At 38.4% G+C, this 18,057-nt stretch overlaps 1 protein-coding gene across 4 annotated transcripts in view; it reads right to left on the bottom strand.

Moving 5' to 3' along the window:
- Positions 1–18,057, bottom strand: part of ppp1r16b (protein phosphatase 1, regulatory subunit 16B) — a 122,110-nt gene that overhangs the window by 14,969 nt on the left and 89,084 nt on the right. For all 4 annotated transcript variants that reach the window (XM_042505641.1, XM_042505657.1, XM_042505649.1 and 1 more), the window contains exons 4-5: positions 11,807–11,952; positions 8,915–9,018 (exon numbers count right to left, since the gene is read on the bottom strand). In XM_042505641.1, the coding sequence (XP_042361575.1) occupies positions 8,915–9,018; positions 11,807–11,952 (250 nt within the window). The remainder of the gene's footprint in view (positions 1–8,914; positions 9,019–11,806; positions 11,953–18,057) is intronic.

The raw sequence follows: 18,057 nt of genomic DNA, 5'->3' as shown, positions 1-18,057 counted from the left end.
GCCAAAAAGAGAAAGCTTCATTTTCTGGATTGACATCAACATATTTTTTAAATTACACTGGAGGTTTCTTACAAGCAACGCTTCCTGGATTTCATGATGAAAACTTTGCAGCAAGTATTGGAAATAGAGAGTCCCCCTTCACTCAAAAATGTGTTTTCTTCTGTTTATGTCCCCTAATATGTCTGGTCTTGATTTCTGTGCAGCAGAAGATACGTCACATCGACTGAGCAACAGATGGATGACAGCTCACCGACAGGTGACAGAAGCTGGACAGATGACAGCATATCCAAGTCTAAATAAGTCCTACCTTTTTTCAACCCTTGCGTTTAATTAATACATTAATATATTATTGCCGCAAGAAGCGAAATGTATTCATTTGTGCAAATTCCAAAAGATTTTGTTGTTTCTCAGAGGTAACGTTTAGTGATAACGTTAAGATCTGCTGTGTTCCAAACAGCATACTCTTACTTTTTCATTCAAATTTCATGCTACAGACTGCAACAGGAGACAAAGACTTGATTCATTTTATAGTTTTTTAAGACAAGATGTAAAAAAAAAAGAGTAGATTTTCTACAAGAGGCTCAAAGTTCAAGGTGAAATGTTATGACAAAGCACTGAACTGAATTCATACTCAATGCAACAGTACACAAGTTTTTATCTTTCCTAGGATGGCAAAGGCGTGACCCGCCCCACTCTGCCTCTGACTGTCCTACCCTGACATTCTTACCCTAACTAACCCCGTCCTCTTGCCTAACCCTAATAAATCCAAAAAAATGAAGACACGAAGAGGGAATAGGGCTGGTCATCCCTTTGCCATCCTGGGGAAAAAACGTTAAGCGCAATCACCTTGTTACTAAAAACCTGCACCAGATTCATGAATGCTGCGGAAAACTCGGATTTGACTGTAGGCACGTGTGTATGTTCATGAATGCCAATAAGACTGACAGCGCGCTAGTCATGTTTAACTTTCGTGTTTCAAAGGCATCTGCATATTGTGAACATAACAGAGCATAATTAAAGTAAAAATTGTGATTTGTTATAATTATAAGCAATATTTATCTGAATTCTTCATTTACACAAGAGGCAAGTGTAGATTTTTTTTCTATGAAAAGAACAGAGCTACTAACATATTGATGAATGCCAAAATACACATAAATTTCCTTCTGCAAACACTACACACAAATCCGTTCTGCTCACGTCTCATGAATGAGACCCTTTGCGAGGGCAGCTGCATTATGCACTGACAGAAGAAAAAGTGTGATTTTAAATGTAATCTATCTATCTAGTAATCTGTAACATTATAAATAAAATACAAATGATAATGATTAAAGGAATAAAGTAATTTTCCATTAAATATTTCAATGTTTAAGCTTGGGCAGACCAGAGCAGCCAGTATTTTAAATATCAGAAAGAAATTAAATGACTGTTTTGTCTGAGTGGCAGACAGTTTACTTTCCTGCTGTCTTTTGGCAAAGAGTTTTGTGGTGTTTGGCCCAGGTGAGGCTCAGGTGATTCTGTCTGTCACAGCCACTCTAAATTCCTCCTCTAATCCATCGCCTTACTGCTAGGTACGACTCAAAAGTGTGACCGCCACACTTGACTTCTTCCCCTACAGCTCAGCAGTAATGTAGCGTACTGTCCAGCAAATTTAAAGAAATGTCAGATTAACAATAATGAAAGCAGCCTGTCAGTCACAACTGCAACGCTTATACTTTCAAAGCGTGTGACTGAATTTGAAAAAGTGAATGAGGTGCATGATGCCTCAAACTACAATAAATACGTTTTCGTGTTGTTTTTTTAATTTGTCACTTGAAAAAGTTAACTTTGCATCTAGTGAAAGCAGCTGGAAACAGAAGATCATAGCTGGAATATTTACTCTTATTTTTACTGGAGCATGGAGTGGAGCATGAAAATAAAAGTAGTAGCAGACAGGCTTCATATGACAGGGCGTATGTTTGTGTCAGTATTCAGCCCTACGACCTTTCCCCTGACACTGAGTTATAAATTGAACCTGGGCGAGTGAAGCTGATGGCAAATCTATATCCACTAAGCCAACGTGCTGACCTCCAGCCCCCCTTTTATAAAGTCAACCTCTGTTTCAGTGTCACACTCTTGTTTCGGCTGTGGCCCACACTGACATGTGACGGCCAGTGATTCTGAAAAATGATGCAGAGGGAAGCTCTGAATTTCACATTCACAACCGCAGGGTGTTTAGAGGCACAGTAATCAGGACGATGACAGTTTTCTTTGTTGCCTTAAATAAAATGCATCCCTCCAGCTGCTATTTTCTTCTGTGTCTTCTGTTGTTTCTGCCAGCAAGCCTCCGTCTCTTTGGTTTCTGTCATGTTTTGATTTAGCTACAGTGATGCCCCATTTCAACAATGCCCCAAAGGATTTAAAAATGTATAATACAGCAAACATCACTCATTGTCACACTATAACAAATGTAGTTAACAGAAAACTATATATCAGGTCTGCATGATTATGGCCAAAATGATAATCATGATTACTATAATCAATATTGAGATCACAATTATTTTCATGATTATTCACATTTTTTAAGGGACAAAATATTTTCATTGCACTTCTTCAACTAAATAAACACCTGTTGTGCTACATTCCTGCTAAATAACAAATCTCTGCATCAAAATAAGACTAGTCCTTTTTCACAAAACAGCTCCTGGAAGCAAAATATAAATAACATTTTGTCCTGACTAAAAATAAGTGCCACCACAGAATGCAACCAAAGAAAACAGTGGTTATTGAGCACATACTGTATCTTTGGCCAAATGCAACTGTTTTTTTGTGTCCAGTTTGTCTTTGGGAGCTGAATGATGTACAGCGTTGCTGTTGTGGAAGTCTGATTACCGCTGGACATAGACGTGAATTCGGCGAGGTAATGTTAGCATCGCCGTTCTTCTTGGCCATCATGCATTCATGGATTTGCAGATTGTGCTGTTTTTTCAGCTTAGCTGTGTTGCTATGCAGCACAGTCAGAAGTTTCATGCACTTGCATATGAATTGTTCTTGCCCTAAATCCAAAATATTTCCAAACAACGGATGACGATCCGTTTGTAGGAATAAGCTTCTGCTCCAGACATTTGATTTTCCTATTCCTGTCTGTTCTCTGTAGTATATTCCTAAGGCTGTCCCGAATACCATTGTGGGGGACTTCAAGCTTCAGAAATAAGTACCTGTGAATATTCAAAGCTTTGACTTGACATTACACGACCAGGGGGTTAATAGTTTAGTAATTAAGAATAGTAGTAATGGCTCGCATCCAATTCTGAGCCTTTCGATGGTCCAACCAAACTCACACCAAAAAGGCCAAACTCTGACATTAAACCCAATAATAATGGTAAAGTAACACTTGCCATGCGATATTACAGTTAGCCCTGTCACTTTGTGTGTGTTCTAAATAAATTATGAAAAAAGTTAATAACGAATATTTTTAGAACTTGATCAAATCTTTTCTTGAAAAAAAAAAAAAGAAACTTCACCAGTGCCACGGTTTCTCAGGGAATAATCTAAATCTTCAGGTTTGATTGAGGTGGATGCACATGAAATTAGCTGTGTGGTTTGAATAGTGAATCTATTTCACTGGTTCAGTTCCTGGTAGATATTTCCCCCTTATCACTGCAGCTCATCGCAGATGAACTGGGCTCAGCAGGGGAGGATCAAGGAAGAGTCAGATCAGTCGATGCTGCATAGCAAGTGCTGTGTGTGTCTGAAAGAGCGAGCGAGAGAGAAAGAGAGAGAGAGACGGTGTGCCCATCCCTGCGGTGTCTCTGGAGAGAGAAGTCTAATCCAGCAGTACAGTACTGAGAACATTACGGGAGCAATTAGCAGCACCACGCTCCCTTTGATCGGCTTAATAATCATTCTTCTCACCTACTGTACCGCTATCTGCATTCTGCAGCTCCAGAGATCCCATTGTAAGCTGAGAACCTCATTTTCGGCGGTCTCTGTTTTCCCTCTGCGAGCCCCCAGCCTCTCTCTCTCTGTCTTTCCAATATCGCCTCACATCCAGGATGCGACCCACACAATGTGCAGTCATGTGCTCTGTCTGCACTGTTAAAACTATCACAATCATTAACCCTGCACTTGTTTACAATGCAGCACTCATAACAGGGCTCCCATGATGCTCTTCAGCAGCATCCAGCTTCCACAGTTTTCTGCAGTTTTCTGCAGTTTACCACGGGGCAGCTCCACTGAGGCTCTTGGGATTCGCTTTTATGATGAAGGGCACCTTTAGCAAGAAAAAAATGAGTATTTTTCCACCTTCTCTTGTTTGCTACTATTTCTCTAACATGTAAAGGCACTACAGTATATCGACAGCAAACCACAGCACAGCCACAGAGGTAAACAAACAAGATAAATAACACTTTAGTTTGGTTAGCTTTAAAGTAGATCCACAGAGTCAAAGTGAAACCAGAACTTCTGGGACCTCAACCAACCGGCATTTGTAACAACTAAAAATACAGCTTTGGGACAGAGCCTAGCTTGTTGTGTGGTTTGTTTCTTGTGTCTAAATAAGAATATCCTTGTTTATTTAATATTTCTGGCTCCTAAGGAGTTTAATGAATGGTATTTCCCATCAACCTCAGACATCTGCAGTTTAAATGTCAACAAAAGAGGCAAGTGCTGTTCAGACATGTTTATAGCAGGAGCAGTATTTAGACAAAATAACAACTAAAATAATAATGATATAACACAGCAGAAAGCTTTTAACAACAAGAACAAATATTGTTTTTGTCCAGACTTTTCGTAAATTAATAATAAATATGACCTTAAGTTGTATCAGTTATGTTTATGACTCTAAAACTTTCAAATGCCACTTAAGTTTTCAGAGCAGGTAAAATTTTCTGTGGGGTATTTTTTTCCCGCACCAGTCAAAAACCCTTTACAGAGTTTTTTTTTACCAAGAAGCAATGAAGAAAATGTGGCATAACCTGCAGAAAACCGAATTTGAGCTAACTCACTGTGCGACACTTATCCATAAAGGGGAGGTGAACTATTTAGTGAGCCACTGTGTACTTCCGAAACATATTGATCAATTAGCTGTATTTTTATTCCAATGTACAGACATTCTTGTGAGGCAAAATTGATCATTTCAAACTTTTTAAGCAAGAGACTCTAACACACCGTCCACCTCATAAACCACCAGAGAGAGTGCAGAGGGGGAGGCAAACACACCTAGCCACGGTACAACTGCTGCTGACTTAGCAGCTACAGGAAGCATAAACGAGATAAGACCTTGAAAAGCAGCACAACAAAACAGTGTGATTAAGAGAAATAGAAAGCCCATCCTAACTGACCTCCACCTGAGCTCTGGTACCCTCGGGGCACCCGCGGAGGGTGACAAGATGTGCCAACACTTTGCCTTTTTTTTCTTCTCTCTTTATTTATTTATTCAGGTTACTTCACATTTACTTAATTTTATGAATATGTTCTTTAAAAAACTTTTATTATTTTAGCAAACTGTTTAATTTAAACACATCCTAATTTGTATCATCCTCACACTGTCAGCAGGTATTCTTAAATTTTTGTTTTATTCTAATTGTCTGATTTTATATGCCTCAGTGATATCTTTTGGGCATTTGGCTGCCAACTTGCTTATCTGTTTCATGGATGATATTTATGTCATTGTTGGGGTTGCCGTTTCTATGTTTTTCTTGAAATTTCCTTATTTATTTTGTTTAAACATGCATTGTTTACCTTTGTTTCAAAACATGCTCTATAAATAAAATTTATCGTTATTACTTTTTTATTTTTTAAACATGTTAAAGTATTATTGTCATATTCATTATTATGTATGCACATGATTGCCCTCAATAACCACCCCTAATACAGTAAAACAACTGCTTTGCATATCAATAACAGCAAATATGATAATGCCTGATTGTTTTTTATATGTTTGTTGTCCTGTCTTGTCTGTATTCCCCAGTTCACTGTCACTACCCTGTTTCTTTGTTGTTGTTGTTTTTTTGTACTGCTCATTCACTAATAAAAATGATATTCATAATATTTTTTTAAAAAATGAGAGAAGACCTAAAAATGTTCAGAGAATGATCTTAAGTACAACTAACTTTTATACAATATTAGCTCCACCTCTCTTTTGGCTAAGGGGTCGTTGATCTGAAAAAATCAAAGACTAGGCCTTGTGTGTAGCCCTTTAATCATGATCAAGTAACCAGATATGAACAATATTAGTGCTGCAGCCACTTACAGCACTAGCATTGAAACTAAGGTCAACAGGGATGGACCTGGAACAAATAACAAAAATCACCGCCTTTCACCACTGGCTACAAAACAATAACACAGTGATCTTGATCATCTAACACTGTACCAGAAAGCCAATAAGCATATCTCCCAAAATGCTGAACTGTCCCTTTAACCCGACTACGTTTTAGCAGCCGACCTGTGCATTCACTCGAAGCCCCCGCAGCTACAGATTTTGCTGCTTTGTCTCCAACTGTGTTCACATGTCTGCCTATAGATGCAGCTGTTTACTGGAAAACAAAAACAAAACATTGACAAGAGCTTCGGTTAAGAAGGTAGAGCGTGATTTAACTTCAGTGCAAATAAAGCCGTCTGTCACCCTGACTCTCTTTGTTCCAGTCTCTCCTCGTATCACACAAACACCCGCAGAAATGCTAAAACACAGCGTGAGTTTCCCCCCTCTCGCCTCACTGATGTGCATGTCGGCGCTGATCTCCTTGAACTTTCTCTCAGACACATCATACACACACACACACACACACACACACACAATCACACTCACAAAAACTGTGCAGACTGTGTTTGTTTACAGTGATACTCCATGAATATACAGTATCCCAATCTGCATCCCGTCGGGAGTGAGAGAGCTGTGAATATCTCAGAGCTCCCCGAGGTGTCAATCCTGAAACTGTGCGGGACACTAAGTGCTTTCTGAGGTCACAACCCCCACTGCCATCTTCCTCAACAATCTGTTCCTGCGGTTGACATATTTTCAAGACTGCCAGAAGCTACAAACACTCTTTGATCCTGCTGTGAAGGTTAAGGAAGCTTTATACTTTTTAATACAAGAGAAGGGTTTGTGGAGGTTTAAGACAAATGTCAAATAAACAGAACTGTGCAATAGTTGAGACCCTCAATTTCCAACCAGCGACAGTCAAATCATAGTGTAGGGAAAGTAACTTGGCATGGTAGATCTGAGTGTCTTCACAGGCCAAAACTGTGTGTACAGGGCTACAGAAAGAGCAACACACTTTAAAGAGTATCTAAACCCCAGAGTTTTGGCTGAAGTGCCTCTACTCTGGAAATTCAAAATTGCCTCTAGAACATGTAAAAAGTATTAACATGGGCAGGACTTGGACGGGGGCTAAGACACACCCAGTCACTCCTTCATATTGCTGAGAGGAGCCGTATTTCAACAATTAGAGGACAGTTGCTATGAATATTTAGAACACAGTAAGAAGAGTTTAAATACTTTGCACCAAAATGTCAAAATGTATCTATCAACAACACTACTTAATATCCATATAGACCAAATCACTGTGATGTCATGCTAAAATCAACAATTACTTCCAGGTAGACACCTGGCAGTTGTTTCTAATTTCGGAGATATTTTAAGTTTAAGTAACTTGTACATTTCTGTAATTTTCAGCCGTAACTGTAAAATGATGGGATAAAGTTAAACATGGTGGTATGACCTACGTGATGTTGCTGCTGTGCTTATTTTATTTAGTTTATTATTTTGCTATCATCCTTCATAAACTAAATCTACCTGCACAGGATCCAAACGCCACAGCAAAATGTCTTTTAGCTGCTTAAAAAAGTAAGTATTTCTGAACATTTGCTCTGCTTTACCTTAGAAATTAACTGATCGAAGTAGATCAGCAACTCAGTGTTCTGCTGAGTAAAACTACTGTTTTTGTCAATGGAGTCTTTGAGATAACGGCTTTAATTCCCCGTTTGAAAAGGCTTTTTGACAGCAAGGTAAAGCAGAGAATATATTCTAAATATGACATGCACTTAAATTGATATTGATTTTTTTTTTTTAATTGAGGTGACTTCTGCTCAGTGCTGTTTGATTTCATGTATGTGACGTGAGGATTTTCTACCCGGAAGTTGTTGTAACTAAACATTGTGATTTGGTCTGTACATTCGTTATTATGCTGCTGCACCAGCCATAACCATGGCCAAAAGCATTATGTTTTCAGGTTGTCTGCATTCAGGGGATTTTTTTCAAATTTCATACTTGGACACAAGAATGAACTGATAAAAATTTGGTGATCGAACGTCAATGCAACCTTGTAATTGTCTTATTCTGTGAACATGATATCGCAAGAACACCTTGAAGGAATATCCTCAAATTTGGCACAAATGTCAATAACAAACAGACTAGATTTTGTGGTTGAAGGTTAAAGATCACCATGACCCCGTCTATCTCGTAAACACAAAGTGTCAAGAAGGCCATGAGGTAATTTCTTCCAATTTAGCTTAAACAAACATCCACTTGGACTCAAGGATGAACTGATTTGAATTTGGTGGTCAAAGGTGAAAGTCACCATCACCTGGCGGGGGGGGGGGGGGGCAAAGCAGTATGACTCTTAGCTTCACAACAACACCATGTACTACTATAAAGGTTAAAAGCCTGTAATGGTGAAGTGGTAGCATGAGCAAATTAAATCTAAAAGGGGGCATAACACTAACAAAAGAGGCCACAGCACATTCTGTTCAATGGCATAATTTTGCTACATGGAGGAGTTACATATTCTCATTTGTTCATCTGTCTGCAGACACTTTGAAGATTCCCAACTTGTTCAAGAAGCACAAAAAATTTCCTCATCAACTAAGAGCCTAAAGAATTTTTTACACAGACCCTGATGTCTGCACTGATGCCATCTCTTCACACATTAAACTCTACCTCTGTTGGCCATAGCCGTCTCAATGATGTCCAGCGTTGGGTCGTCTTCACACAGGTCGTACGGCATGTTCCCATCAGAGTTGACCGCCAGCAAATCTGCACCGCTGTGGGAGACGAGCAGACAAGTCATTAATTAATTTTTATAGGCCAATAAATGTTCTACATGTACAACAAGGCTAACATGAGGATTATATGAGGAAAAGGTGTTTAATATATTACGTTTAAGGGCATCATATACACAAAAAGAAAAAGAAAAAAATACTGTACAACAGCTTAATATATTTTTTTGTGATTCTCAAATAATTGATTTAGTAACATCAGCTTTGCTTTTTATCACTGTAGTAAAACAGTTAGAAGTCCCAAAAAATGCTGGGAAAAAAGTCTGCTCTATAACTCAGAGTCTAAGGCGAGTCTTGGACAAAATAAATCTGAGTTGGAGCACTAATCGGCGGTGCTAATTAAATTCTTTGAGTCCAGAACAAGTTGGCCTGCCTTATTGAGCTGTTTTTAATCATCAGTAATTTCACTGTGGATAATGAGTCCAAGTGATATGATGAGTGGTTTGACAGGTCTGGCGTGTCAACAGATGGCTTCAGTGTGTCTGAATATTTTGTGTGTGTATGTGTGTGTTTCTAGTTACTGCTTACAGGCTCTAATTGTCCACCGGCGAAGTTTGTGCACACACAATGTTTATTTGTCTGCATCTGCAACTGCCTCTCTGTGTGTGCACGCTCATATATCAGAGGATCTAATAAAATCCTAATTAAACATGTAACTCTATATGTATATATCCCACATGTTCAGGTGTGAATGTGTTCGTAGGATAAAATCAACCACACATGAGGATGATTTTGCCTCTGGAGAACCTGGGTCAGTATTATTGAATTATAAATCACATTTACATCACAAAGACGGCTAATAGCAACTTTGTTAATCATTGCACGCCCTCAGGCTGAGAGATAATTCAATATTACCCTCTATTGACTATGATGATAAGATATCATGTTTTACCATTTTTTTTTGTCTGATTTTATGACTCCAAGCAAAATGTGATTAAAACTGTAGTTTGTCTTATGGGCCTCTGAAGTTAAATTTATTGTACTGAACGCCAGTTTGAATACTTCTTGTGTGATTTTTTAAATACATTTGCCATATGACATTTACTGATATTAGAGTATAGGTAAATAATATTGCGATACTAACCTCAACAATATCTGCCTGCCCTAATATGTCCTATGTTCTTTCCTACAATTGGAAAAAGTAGAGGACAATGTAATTTCCCTGCTTGGCTTCAAACCACTTTCAGTTCTTCATGTTTGTAAATTATTTTCTGTATTACAATGCTATGCTTTGTTTTCTAGCTACAGCTGTTAGCTTGGGTTTGGCAGTGAATCTGAAGGAACTGAAGGATTTCATTTCACTGAAATCATATTATTGTGCTCTTGTGTTAAATATAAATTGAATGGAATTGAATTGCCTCGACTTTCAAGGTGCATTACTATTAATCCAGGCCCCTCCAGGTTGCAGCTCTGTTGTGGTGGTTCAGAAACACCTCATTTCTATTACACAAAACTAAATTAAAAAGTAATTTGCAAGTTTCTACAAACTGCCTACAGTGGCCCACTAAAGAGAGTGGCTGCACTGAGAGAGAGAGAGAGAGAGAGGACAGAGTTTACCTCTGGAAATTAGTGCAGCTGGTCAATACAAACTTTAAACTAGCTTCAGCTTGATGCAGACTCTGGGGGATAAAATGTGTTTTCAAGTGTTTAGTGATTATTCAAGTGATTATCAAACCAACTTTCAGCCAGCCTGGTGAGTTTTTTGTTACATATCAGCATCCGATTGTTTTTTTCAATACATTTTTGTTAACTTTGCCACAAAAATGTATATGTTTTACTTTCTCACTGATAATGCTACATGCTGCTCTTTCAGCAGAATTCACTGTCAGTCCATTTGTCCCTGTTTTCTTACATGTTTTTGTTATGAGCTGTTTGTGTTTTGTGTTATCTACACAGCTTATGGGTTTCTGGAAATGGCAGTTGCCTGTGCTGTATTGGCCGTTTTTGACCAATTAACATGCTTACATTGATCAAGGTTCCTCTTGTGTGAAGAGAGTACCCATTCGTAAATATGAGCTGAAAAATGTCCCTCAAAACGGCACTAAGAACTACAGTTGTTCCTTGTGTTTGTGGTGCAAATGCAATAAACAGAGGAGCTCTTAGAAGTACTGTATGTAAGTCCCTCCAGTCTAATAACAGCAAATATTGGTCCCGAATGATGGCTTTACTCATTTAAATTCCTGCAGATTGTCACTGATCCTGTTTGTTTAGAAGCATATAAAGCGAGATGTGTTTGTTTACTTGTGATTCATGAATTAAGGAGTTGTTTTGCCTTCAAAATATCCTAATGGCTTTGTGACTAATTTGCTTGGTTGTTTGATCTCAGACTAATGTTTGCAGATGAGTTCCTTATTTGATGTGTTTTATTGCGATTATATTTCATTATATTAAAATATGAATCACGCCACTGTCACTTTACCTTGTAATTTTGTCTTTAATTGGTCTTTGATAGTTTAAATTTTTGCTTGTGTTCTTATTCAATTTATTTACTTTTAACTTTCTCTATTTATGTTTATCTTTTCTTTCCTTGTGCTGATGCCAAACTGAATTTCCTCCTTGGAGATCAGTAAAAGTTCATCTTATATTTATCCTATTTTATGTTTGTTTTGGATACAGCCATTTCCCTAAAGAAAGATCCTTTTTTCCAGAGACAATAAAGTAACCTTAACCTTATTTCAGATTTAAGCAGAGGTGCAGAAGTAAAGATGTTTCAGGCAAGTCAGCTCCACTATGAAATGTTAAAGCGAACCCCAGTGAAAGATAACTGTCTTACTGTGCAATGAGTATCTTGACCAGTCCTGCGTGGCCACAGGTAGCAGCGGCGTGCAGCGGTGTCCACAGCTCGTTGTCCTGAGCGTTGACGCTGGCTCCTCGGTCCAGCAGGATCTTCACCATCTCCTCATAGTTATCTATACAACACTGTCGTGAGAGAGAGAGGAAGAAAGGGAAAAGAAGAGATGTGGTTAGGAAGTATTTCACAGATATTGAGAGTCCTAACATAAAAGTAGGCCTCCTATGCAGTAGAAAGATGCAAATACTTTTGAAATCCGTGATACATGACCAGACAAAACAGAGAAAAAGCGACTGTGGAATTCACTTTTGCTTAACAGGTAGAAAAAACACAACTACCAGAATGCAGCGACCAGACTAATTGATGCTCCCGCTGGTGGGTGATGTAATGTGGGATTGTCCATGTGAAACAATAGCGGCTGGCAATCTCGTACTACATTTTAATGGTAAGCTGAAAACAATTGAGGCAAGAAATATGCAACTCAGTAACAGAATCTTGGTTTGTATTCAATCAGAGCTGCTTAGTTTTACCATTTGATCTTGTTTTTTGCCGGCCCTCTGTTTGCACTGTGCAGGAAACAATATGGTACCAACATCCCAAACCCTATTACAGCTAAACACAACACTAAAATGTGTTTCTAGGCACATTTTAAAAGAGAAATAAGCAGTACTGTAACATTAACTTGATTTATATTCCCTAAGAACTGCCTAGTTTCACTAATTCATTGGATTTCGGTCCGAGTTTGAGAGACAGATAGAGGGTCTGGTAAGTCTCTTGATCTAGCTCTATAATAGTTGTGCCCACGGTGATGACAGCAGGGGTGGTGAGCAATATGTAAAATAGTAAAGTACAGCAGGAGGGATATCTAGGCAGTGGTTAGCTGGAGTGAAGTCAGTTGATCTACACATATTGCACACATTTTATTGATAAAAAACTGGTTGTAATCATCAAAGTATCCCTTTAATCTTTAATACTGTAACAACTTTCCAGTGTATAATCTCAGACGGAGGTACATGGACAGAAGAAGTATGACACGGCGAGAAACAAAGTAAGAAAGAGATTGATTAAGAGTAGAGAAGTGATATTGTGGGAACAGAGTTGACACAGTTTGCCCGTAGCTGCTGTTCGTAACTCAGTCTAGTAATGTGAGTAGTAACTCTGGTGACAGACTGACATACACAGTCACCTCTTGTTTGGCGGACAGTGAAATGCCGGCTGAAAAGGACAGTCTTTGTTATTTTTGAGTCTGATGCTGAATATAATTCATACAGTGAATACTTAACTGCACTGTATTGACGCTGTATGCTTCAGCACCTTAATCATCGAAGGAAGACGATGAAAAGAGACTCATTTGTCACCAAGAGCACAGACGAACAAGAAGTCTATTACGCCGTCAAACTGTATCCCCACAAAAGTCTTTTAATCGCATATTGCTGAGTACAAAACTGAGAACACATTCAGCCAATTTGGACACAGTCATTCTGACATCTCGCCCATTGTGTGGGTTGTTCCCTGGATCTGGGACAAAGCTGGCAACACAGCCATAACTCACACCCATCCACAGAGACACAGAGACAAAGACAGAGGGACAGAAAGTATTTTCCTTGTTACATTTGGGCGTGATTATAGGGTGGGAGAGGAAGGAGAATTTTTCCCTGTAAACAATCCTCCAATCTAGCCGCTGTCAGCAACAGCACTTTTCTCCATCAGAGCTAATTGGTGTGAGTGTGGCAGTGCTACGCCACTAAGCAAAGACAAAGATAAGCGAGAAGAAGAAAGAAGAGGAAGAAAAACAACAGCGAGTGCAAGGACGGGACATGGAGTCAAAGAATGGGATTACTTTGGTAGAACAGTAGGGTCAGAAAACTGAAAGATTCAGAGCAAAAGTCTGAGAGGGACATCTCAGCAAGAGGCTGGTAAAGTTGTGGGTTTGAGTCTATGTTGAAACCTCGCATCACTCCAATGTGGATCAAAGAAGAAATGTCATAAAAATCCCTCTTTGTTTCTAGAAACAGCGGCATGTTTTTACCAAAGAGCACCTTCACTTCTGTCAGGAGCCACTGGAGTGTTGTCATTGCTCGACTCTCTGCTTTGAAATGAAAATGAGACATCTGTCATGATGAAACTGAAACTGAGTTCTGACAAAGTGACTGCTGTTAATCCCATTATGACTCTTCCCACTGAGAGATTTAAACAATGAGAGGAATACAGAGACAAAATGGAGATAACATAAAAAAGCCAAATAAATGTGTCCATCTCATGAACAACTTAACCTGCTAAAGGTTCGGGGAATCCCAGCATGCATTGTGCATACGCATATCAAGTGTTTCCAAATTGCAAATGATTCATTTAATGCAAATATAAGAGCCTATATTTGTAGAACCTTTACATAATTTAAGATAAGCAGACTTTTATTTTGGACATGCCCCTAATAGCGCAATTGGGAGAGCACTAGATTAAAAATCTCATGGTCCCCTTAAGGCCAATGTGGATACTCTATCTGTGTATTGTGGTATTTAAGGATATTTCCTGATAATGTTGATTAGTCACACTTTTTTGTGTGTTTTTTTTTTTTTTTATCAAATAACTTGTTTTTTTTGCTCAAAGCTATTTACAGAAGGCTCTTGGGTTGTTTTTTTTCCGTTGCTCACACAAACGAGACATTTAAAGACCGTGACCATGCTAAACGATTAAGAAAATAATAAGCAGATTAGTCAATAATGAAATTAGTTTGTTGCAGCTTTAAATTAAACTTATTCAGACACAACAATTGAGTGATTAAAAAAGAGTATAAAAGAAAGCATATATCCCCCTTATTTTATTTTAATAGTTGCTCAACTAATAATGATTCTGAAGACAACAGGATGATGCAGCACCCAAGAAAATCTTCCCTCTTTTAAACATATATTGCAGAAAACATTTGCCCTTCTAAATCAAAATTGAATAGTCATCGTTATTTTTTTATTAGATGGGGATTTAGTAATCTCTCTCATCTCACAGCATTTAACATCAACAAGCCTCTGCCAGAGATACTAACTGAAAGGGACAGTTCATCCCCCAAATACAGATTTTTGCATATTTACATATTTTTATGCACCCTTCCCTCTGCGCAGTGATACAGTTGGTGGGTGTAATTTGGTAGAAAGAAAATAGTTCCTGTAAGAAAATGCTCAAAACAAGGATTTGTGGATTATCTTGAGTAACCGGGTCACGATTTCTTGATGGAGACATTGCTGTAGAGTGTCTCAATTTTTTTTTTTTTTTTTTTGTGTGTGTGTGTGTGTTTGTGTTTCAGCACTACAAGCTGAATGCCGTCCAGTTCCATTATATCTGAGAGAAGGCAGACATCTCTACAGCTCGTATCTCCAACAACTGACAAGTCACACCAAAACAATCTAGATTGAAAAATAGCACAAGCAAAAATGTGTATTTTTGATTTTGGAGCAAACCGTCTCTTTAAAAAAAAAAGTCTCAAAAGTTTGAGGTAACAGGTAATGTAAATTTTGAAGCTGGGCGCAGATCAGAAATGAATGTGTAATAACACATAACAAATCACATAGAAAAATATTTAACTTTTATTTTTTTGCTCACTATCAAATATCTGCCAAATCTCTTTACATTGTATTCCATCTTTGTGTGCAGTTTTTAAATTAAGCGGCAGCAACTGCCAAACGCCTCAAACTTAAATCTCAAATATGAATTTGAAAAGTAAAGTGACCTGAAAGAATTAACAAGAGTCACTGTGTCACAAAAATGTAATAATAAGAAATAAAAATGCACTAATGAATAAATTCACTGTAACTTATGGAGCAGTATTTTCCAATCTAGTCTTCAAGTAGCTCCTGTCTGGAGGGTTTCACCTTCACATTCATCTGACAACATGAGACTCAGACTTGCACAATGTTGAAAGTGTTTCAGGAATGTTACTTTGTGCAACTTAGTAAGATCCCGACAATGTAAAGTGACACGTGCTACTTCAGACTTGAGAAATACATGTTCGAGTTCTTATACAGTGGGTAACAAGGCGCTTCAAGGGCTTCTGACACGTTTTCTTTCCTGCCAGGCAGCCGACTTCTTTCTCTTTGAAGCTACTATTAATTTAGGGATGCTGTTACACATCTGCTGTGTTGAGTAAAAAACTTCTTTTCCCTAAAAATAACTTTTCACCTTTTAAACTTTTGTGTAAATTTTAGTGTAAATATTCCACCACACTGCAACATGCTCACCATAGAAACCTTGAAAAGTCTAGGAGTGCAGAAACTGTTTTTCTTTTTCATGGATTTACATAGAGGATGAGCTGAAGTGCAGTCTCTAGAGGTTTCTAGTATCTGAGAGTAGGAGCGAGTGCAAGTCTCAGTAATACACGGGGAGAGGCACAAACATGAATATAAAGCAACAGGGTGGAAATGCCAAGAAAGAGAAGGGGAGGGCAGATTAGAGGACGGACAAAATTCACTTTGGGAAATGCAAACAGCAGCAGACGCTCTTCAGCATCCTGTTGACATCATTCAGATTGAGACATTTGATTTTAAGTAATTTTAGCAGAGCTGGCTGAGAGTAGAGCTGCTATGATAAGTCAATTAATCTATTAGTCTATTGACAGAAAATTATCGGCCAATTATTTTGATCATCAAATAATCCAATTAGTAAAAAAAACTGCAGTTAGAGATTTCAACTTAGCTGTTCAAATGGACTCTAAAAAAGTGAAAAGATGTGGGTTTAAATGCTCTAAAGCATTTTTTCCAGAGTATTTCTTTTTTGGCTTGCGCAACATGGTTCTGCCCACCGTGAAAAATCTGATCTGCCTGAAATATTACACCAAGATTTCCCAACATATTGAGGAAATTCAATTCACTTAGTACATTTAGTAAAGAAGGAGAAAAGTGGTTCTGGTTGTTAATACAATTAATTAGTAAGTAGCAAAGGTTATTTTCTGTAGCTACAAATTACAGATGTCCCCATAACACCTCACATATAGACTTGTAGACGCTGCAGTTGACTGAAGTTCCCTAAATTTCTCATAAACAGGCTACTGGTAATGTTATATGGAATATTGTTGTTTCCAACGACTCAACTCAGCCTGTAGCAACAACAGTATATGAGGCGACTTTCAAAATCAAAGAGCACAAACAACAAAAGGAAGCACTAGCAGAGCGCTAAATATTTTTTTAAATTTATGAATTATTCTCTGTCAAAAACAGCAGAGAAAGGCAAGTAGAAACAGCTGCTGCCGCGTGTTGTGTACAGAGAACTATGTCACCTAATGTTACCCCCACATGGGACAAATGTGCAGAATTTATTCAAAAGAGGGAGACATATTGGATTAAGCGTTTAAATCAGGGATACTCAACTTGCTTTGCTTAGGGACCACTTAGGAGGCCAGGGTTCAGTCGCAGCAGCCCCATACATGTTTCCGGGATTTTAGGACATTTCTAGGATTTTAAAATGATTCTGGGATTTAAGGACGTTTCTAGGATTTTAACACATTTGTAGGACTTAAGGACATTTCTAGGATTAGAGGCATTAGAGGCTTAGCTAGAACCTATTTTGATGCTATTTTATGCACTCTGGTACCTTATGTGTACTTAAAGTGATAAAACAATTCCCCATGTGAATCACTTATTTTTTTTTTTTTGGATTAGGGGATAGGTGGGGGGGGGGGAGGTTCGGTCTGGAGGCCATAAACAGAGTATCTCTGTTTTACCTGGTTGTTAGGTACTAATATTTTCCTTTTGAACAGATTATTAAAAGGTTTACACCACCCCTCTCAACCTGATGGAAAAGTCAGTCCGAGCGGGCAGCACTGGGCCAGTCTCTTCTGACTGAGGTGCTTACATGAGGGACTTTTATTCTGAATGCTGTTTAATGACAAGGTGAGCAGATGTGACTGTGAGATGATTTAACTGTTGAGACTGTCATCTTTGGTACCGTGTATGTCCCTGCTGGCCTAAAAACAAAACCTCGGTCTGTCTTCTCAGTCACCTGCACTCCATCTCTGTCTCTGTCTGCCTACAGTCTGAAAAAAATCTTAATTTGAATGCTTAAACAACAACAATAAAAAAAACCACATTGACATAAAAAGAAAATGAGTTGTGTGCATTCTCTGGAGTTTTGTAGCTCCGACAGCCAAGGCTACTGTGATAAGGCGGCTTTGACAGGAGTGTTGGGGGAGTACATGAATTAATACACAACAGAAGAGAGGAAATGAAATTACTTCACAGATGCAGAGGACA

This window comes from Plectropomus leopardus, chromosome 2, assembly GCF_008729295.1.
Source record: "Plectropomus leopardus isolate mb chromosome 2, YSFRI_Pleo_2.0, whole genome shotgun sequence".
NCBI classification, from domain to species: Eukaryota; Metazoa; Chordata; class Actinopteri; order Perciformes; family Serranidae; genus Plectropomus; species Plectropomus leopardus.
This window is presented reverse-complemented; position numbering and strand designations above follow the sequence as displayed.